The following is a 6,723-nucleotide window of genomic DNA, read 5'->3' as shown; positions in this document are numbered from 1 at the left end:
AACAATCTTATAATTGGATTTATGCAAACAGACATTAGGTTGTGTTGATAGTTACACCGTGTCAGGGAGCTCATTAATGTGCATAGGTGAAAGGATTTTCAAAGGTTTCTACATATGTTATATAATGGTGTTCATGGACACTTAGGTATACATGATGTACACGACATACAGCTAGAAACAGCAGCGTTTCATTATACACCTTGCATTTGGGAATCTAGAATCTGGCATACACGTCCACCGAAGGCATCCTCATACGAGACAGTGCTGCAGAGTATAACTGCATCTTTATTCAAAATATTGCACTTCGTGTTACTTTGAATTCGATGGCGTGAACACAATGTCAAGGTCAACACCCGAAGCGGACTGTCTGGTATGACGTCATAGCCAGTGAAGGTTGACCGCTAAAGAATATTCATGCTTTTCAACGGGGCTATTTTGATGTGCTTTGGGTCTTTCTTACTTACTTACTTACTTACGAACTTACTTACGAACGTGGTGCAGATTTATCATAGATTCGGGGACCTCTCGTTCGTAGATACGCCCAAGTTCGAAATTACTGAAAATGATGAAAGAAGCCTACGAGGGGACCCTAGAAGCCTCTAACATCTAGTATCCAAAATGAACATAGTTTTTACTGAAAAACGTCCCTAGTAAAAGAACTTATATATAATACTGAAAAGGAGCCCTGAGACTTTCTTCACTTTCAAGCTGAGGAAAGTCTAGACTTGCCACATTTTCTGAACTTCTCACAGGGCTTTCTTGGATATGAGACTATGCTTCAGGGTCTTACGAGAGACTAGGAGGGGACCATGCAAGCTCTAACATCGAGAAAACCACAACACACCGACACACACACACACACTGTCTCACAGTCCACACACACACACACACAGATTTTCCCTATTGCACAGCCCTCAGAGAGAGACTGACACAGAAAGAAAGCCCTAGAGAGAGATGAAGCAAGTCTAGATTTCACAGAGAGGTTCTGAATCTCTTTTCTCACACACACAGGGGCTCCTTTTTGACACAACACTATACACACATGTGAGACATTAGTCTGTCTGAGAGAGAGTCCCCGAGCCATAAAAACACACACACACAAAAAACCCACCCGCTACCCATCCAAGGGCCAATTGCCGAACCGCTTCCAGTAATAGCTCCCCTGCATTCAGATATTGCCTTGTCGCCGTCAACTGTAGACGCGCTGTTACACATGCTGCGATACTTTCAACGTTGCTCTAAACATATAACCGGCAATAATGTGATCTTCTACCTTCTCACGTGTGTTAATATTCTACAGGACATGGCTAGAATGGATATGAAGTCGGAACGGACTAGACTTGGGACGTATGCAAGATGGGCGTATGGGTCAATACAGCGACCAGGTGACCTCGCAGCTACCGGACTGTTTTACACAGGCTATATGGACAAGGTACAGTGTGCATTCTGTCACGGTGTGTTGAAGAAATGGCAGAAGTCGGACATTCCATTTGATGAGCATGCAAGACACTTTCCTCACTGCAGGTTCATCCGGGGACTTCATGTTGGGAACATTCCTCTGAGTGCACATGTACTAGCACCGTTAACCAACACAACCCATCCTCATCGCCAGTATACTGTACCAGCATCTATTTCATCAGTAAGTGTTAACAGGATAGCAGGTGCGTGTTCATACGACGAACCAGTCGGTAATGTAGACTTAACAGTTGAAGATAATCGTCTTATAACATATATTCAGTGGCCACTTCACCTACCTCAGACTCCTGCAACGTTAGCAGCGGCCGGGTTCTATCATAAACCTTGCGTTGAAAAACCTGACCGCGTTCAGTGTGCATATTGTAAAGTAAAATTGTATAACTGGTTAGAAGAGGATGACCCGTGGATAACCCATGCGAAGACCTCTCCGTCCTGCCCTTATATCAGCCTGTGTATGGGAGCTGATGTTGTGCGTGATTTGCTGAATCAAGGAACTATTCAAGAAACAAACAGGTTTGTCTTTATTATATTCTTAAAAAAACAGTGAGTCGACGAGTAAAGTTTTATGCCGCTTTTAGCAATATTCCAACAATATCACAGCAGGGGACACCAGAAATGGGCTTCACACATTATATCCATGTGGGGAATCGACTGACTGAGTTTGGTTTTACGCCGCTTTTAGCAATATTCCAGCAACATCACGGCGGGGACACCAGAAATGGGCTTCACACATTGTGCCCATGTGGGGATTCGAACCCGGGTCTTCGGCGTGACGAGCCAACGCTTTAACCATTAGGCTACCCCACCGCCCCTGTGGGGAATCGAACCATCTTTGGCATGACGAGAGAACGCTGTAACCACTAGGCTACCCCACCGCCCCGTTAAGATGTGGAGCAAGCGGAAACCACCAACCTATAATAGAGGAACTATAAAGTAATACTATAAAACATGGTATGCTCCTTATCCTTTAGCGAACACCTGGTGTCATCACTGATGTAAAACGATCCGATTCATTCTATTCATTGTGTCTATTGTTTGGGCGGATGATCGAGGCTGGTTATTCTCTGGCATTGACGTTTAACATTTACAATGTCCTAGCTAGAGTATTGTACACCGATAAGCTGGATCTATGTTCACAGTATCGACCACCTGTTTATCTGGTCTTATTGGGTATTAATGGCTGCTGTTTACGGCGTAAACCAGCATTCACTTTCGAAGATAACCTGTGTTTTCAAACGATAGGTGTTCTGTGACAGTGATTAGTTGTTGATTAATGTTGCAAATTTCTAAGGAAGTGTAAAGTGTTTTACATCGCGTTTATCCTATCTGAAGAAACGCCATAACGCTACTGCTTGATCAATGTTTGCAGCAAAGCATAAAAGCTTTACCTCCTGCGTATCCCATGACTACGATGACGTCATAATTACCAGTTGTTACATGGAGGTATAAACGGTTTTACAGCATAAGACTCGTGCATCCAATCTGAAGACTAAGGTGACGTCATAATTACCAGTTGATGAATGTAACTTTACATGGATGTATAAACGGTTTTACAGCAAAAGACTCGTGTATCCAATCTGAAGACTAAGGTGACGTGTTTTCATGAATACTCAGAACTTTGTCCTCATATGTTTGGTAGCTGATACAGATGAGAAGGAATCTTGCTTGCACGAATATAGTATGTCCATGCACATGTAGCAGGAAATGGACTTAACGGTAGGTTAGGTTGCACTGTCTGAACAACGGCAACGACATCAATTATTAACATTTTTAATGCATTATTTGCTGTGCTAACAAATTCGTCATATGCATGAGTGGGCTCATGTGGTAAAACCTCCTTTCACTACTATTTTCACTACAGGACACAACGTGGCGTTATATTAAGCCGTATTCCCCAGGAAAGACCTTTAAGATTGACGAGGCATTGTTATTCTGTCAATGTAGAGCACATATAATCTCGGTTAGGTTGTTATATTTATAACCGTGTGCAGCTAATCTTTTCTGCACAGCAGCCTAATTAGACCGAGATGTCCTCTATGCATGAACATGTAAACAGTAACTGTTACCCCATTTCAACTGCATAAAAATCCTGCTACAAAGTAATCACTAATGGCAAACGGCAAACTTCCAGAAACACTTTGGACGCTGTTAAAGTTTAAACTATAACTTGACCAGTGGGGACACAATAGGAACAGACATTTCAAACCATAAACGTGGCTTGCTGCATATGTGAAACAGCATACCCCATCTATGAATACTGCAAATGACCGTTAATGTTTCAGCTGTAACAAAGCTGAGGACGACATCCAATCCAGGAAGCCCCAATCTACGGCCCCTCTAAGTCCTCCATCCACACCAGCGAGAAGGACGATTCAGGATAATATCACTCACCACATGAACGCTGAGTCGGTTCAGGCGGTCCTGGAAATGGGGTTTAGCAAGGATCTCGTGGAGAAAACTGTTGAAAACTGCCTAAAGGAAGACGATGAGACAATGCCCTCAGCCTCGGAGCTGGCTTCAATGGTTATTGCCCTGGAGGAAGAACAGGCATCTCCAGGTCTTGCTCCTGCTTTACCTCCAACACCGTTACAGAGACTGGTAGCCTCCAGAACAGATGTACCTCAGGCGATACCTCAGCAAGGAATAACGGTAAATGGTAGCAGGAATCCTGTTTTTAATGCCATGATACCTCCTTTCCACACACCTAATTCACACAATAACGTTATAACCATCAATGGTAACTTCATCAATGGAACAACTCAGCACAGTCGGGTTTGGCAGCAATATAGAGACCCTCAAAGATTACGCGAGGAAAACGCCCGTCTAAGCGATAGATACCTTTGTAAGATATGCATGGAAAATCAGGTCAGGGTGACCTTTTTGCCTTGCGGCCATCTTGCCTGCTGTGATCCCTGTTCTACCTCCCTGTCCCTCTGTCCTATCTGTAGAATGACGATCGAAGGTCATGTCGATACGTATTACTGAAGGATGACAAGGCAGAATCCTCCGTCCAATGGACGTCTGGTTCAGAGAAAGAGGGGCGCTCAGCATCAACACAAACGCCAAGGACAACATGTCACATCCTGACGAGATCCGGGCGTTCCGATACTCAGGGCTGTCCGGGTCGTGGGATAAAGACGTGGTATGATGTGAAGAAAGGTGGCAGAACATCAGGGTTGTGGCAAGATGATTTCAAGATGCAAGAGGCATCGCCATTGCCATAGAGTGGAAGAAGATCCTGAAGAAGAAGATCCTGAAGAAGAAGATCCTGAACACTCCCACTGCGACGTATGGATAGTACCAGTTTAAGTAGAAACAGTTACCTAGATGAGGAAGACGAGGAGGAAGATCAGAAGGCTTGGAGGAAGAAAGTTTTAGGTGAGGACAATGTTATCGTACAAGGAGTACAAGGCAGGCTATAAGACATTATACAGGCCGAAAAACTTGTACGATGCATGATGAATGTAGTTACACACTCAGAACAGACACACACAAACGTACAGGCAGACACGCACGCACGCACGCACGCAGACGTACGTACAGACACATCCACACACAGAGAGACGCGCGTACAGACACACACACACACACACACACACACACACACACACACACATACTCTGTGTAGATGGTCGCCAGTAACAGAAGAGATGTACAAGGAGATAGAGAGACTGTTGTGAGCGAAGGATTATAAGTGGCAGCATGTGACTGAAACGCTCTCAAAATATCAAGTCCTGTTGTAGCAGCATCAGTTATTAGAGTTACCTCCCTTGGCAACTGACACACCAAATACGATTTGATCATCCAAGAAGTTACGGAATAGGGCGGTTTCTAGACACGTGCCCTTCTCATTACAGTGACTATGATATCTTTTGGACTCACGTTAGTACGTCAACATATATTATATGTTACTTATTTTACTCTGTACCATTTGTGTGTGAATGTAAAACTAAAACTTATATTTCAATACAATGTGTTGTTTGTTCATTGATCACATTACTGATTTCACAGATTCACCTGCTTAATAGGTGGGTGGTTTCCGCTTGCTCACAGCTTAACTGGGCGAAGGAGTAGCCTAGTGGTTAAAGCGTTCGCACGTCTTGCCGAAAACCCGGGTTCGATTCCCCACATGGGTACAATGTGTGAAGTCCATTTCTGGTGTCCCCCGCCGTTATTTTGCTGGACTATTGCTAAAAGCGGCGTAGAACAATGCTCAGTCATTATTTCGTTCCCAACGTAACGGGTTTTTGGTTAACCTTAGTCTTTCAGTTGGAAACTACCTGGTATCGTTTGTAAGTGTAGAAGTGGGGGCGTTTTACTAGTGCATACTTGGAATAGCACATACCCAAAACTGGATCCGAACCTTCCTGCTGTGACCATAAGGCCTTTGGTTTTGAACGACATGTATGCAACCTGCTGGGAACAGTCAATGATTGTCAGTATCCCTGAGAAAAAAACCCAGTCTCAGTAAACTTAGGCTAAATATTATACGTTACACTGCTATACTGAGTCTTAACAAAACCTGATAGAAGGTCGCATCAGCTAACCTTTGAGCGACCTATGACCGTCCAATCAAACGCGAGACGGCCAAACGGATTTAACCAATCAGACAACGGCTACTTGTTAGGGTTCGCGGGATTTACAAAATGGTACTGGATTTTCTCTTCCCGGGTCAATGACACTGATCTATCAACAAATGAAAATCAGCATGAAACACAGATATTTGACCTGCAGTATATACGCTTAGGGGTTTTTAATGGTATGGTTACTATTATATTATATTTCCGCAAGATGACATCCTTGAATATTGACAAAAACGCTATTTTCAGCGACTGTTTACTTATTACGTCCTCCATGTATCACTCGCAAGCGGTTGTGCGGAAAACAGCATTCGGAATCTTTCGAGTTTTGGGGGTAAAGGTCCAAACGGTATGTGCGAATGTGAACTTTCGCGATTTGGTAAGCTGTGTTCTGATTGGTCAGTCCAAAAGGTTAGCTGACGCGACCTTCTGCTAGGTTTTGTTAGACTCAGTAAAGCAGTGTAAGGAATAGTACTGAGCCTAAGTTCACTTAGACTGGAAAAAACGTGTCCATATATTGTGACAATAACTTAGATTACACAAATGGCATCACATGACGTCGAACTGTTTGATTGGCGAGATGGACTTCAGCTTCATAGTTGTACAAGAATCTATCCAGAAACGCCCTATCATAGAAAAAAGTTGGTCATCAAATTACACCAACACA

The 6,723-nt window shown here is 43.6% G+C and overlaps 1 protein-coding gene across 1 annotated transcript; it reads left to right on the top strand.

Annotated features, from left to right (window-relative positions):
• Positions 1-1,163: 1,163 nt before the first annotated feature.
• LOC124267365 (baculoviral IAP repeat-containing protein 2-like) lies at positions 1,164-5,443 on the top strand. Its single transcript, XM_046702278.1, has 2 exons — positions 1,164-1,989; positions 3,759-5,443. Exons 1-2 carry the CDS (start codon positions 1,214-1,216, stop codon positions 4,459-4,461), a joined length of 1,479 nt encoding a protein of 492 aa, XP_046558234.1. The 5' UTR covers positions 1,164-1,213; the 3' UTR covers positions 4,462-5,443.
• The last annotated feature ends 1,280 nt before the right edge of the window (positions 5,444-6,723 follow it).

Source organism: Haliotis rubra, unplaced genomic scaffold (genome assembly GCF_003918875.1).
Source record: "Haliotis rubra isolate DU_JTF1 unplaced genomic scaffold, ASM391887v1 Scf1306, whole genome shotgun sequence".
NCBI classification, from domain to species: Eukaryota; Metazoa; Mollusca; class Gastropoda; order Lepetellida; family Haliotidae; genus Haliotis; species Haliotis rubra.
This window is presented reverse-complemented; position numbering and strand designations above follow the sequence as displayed.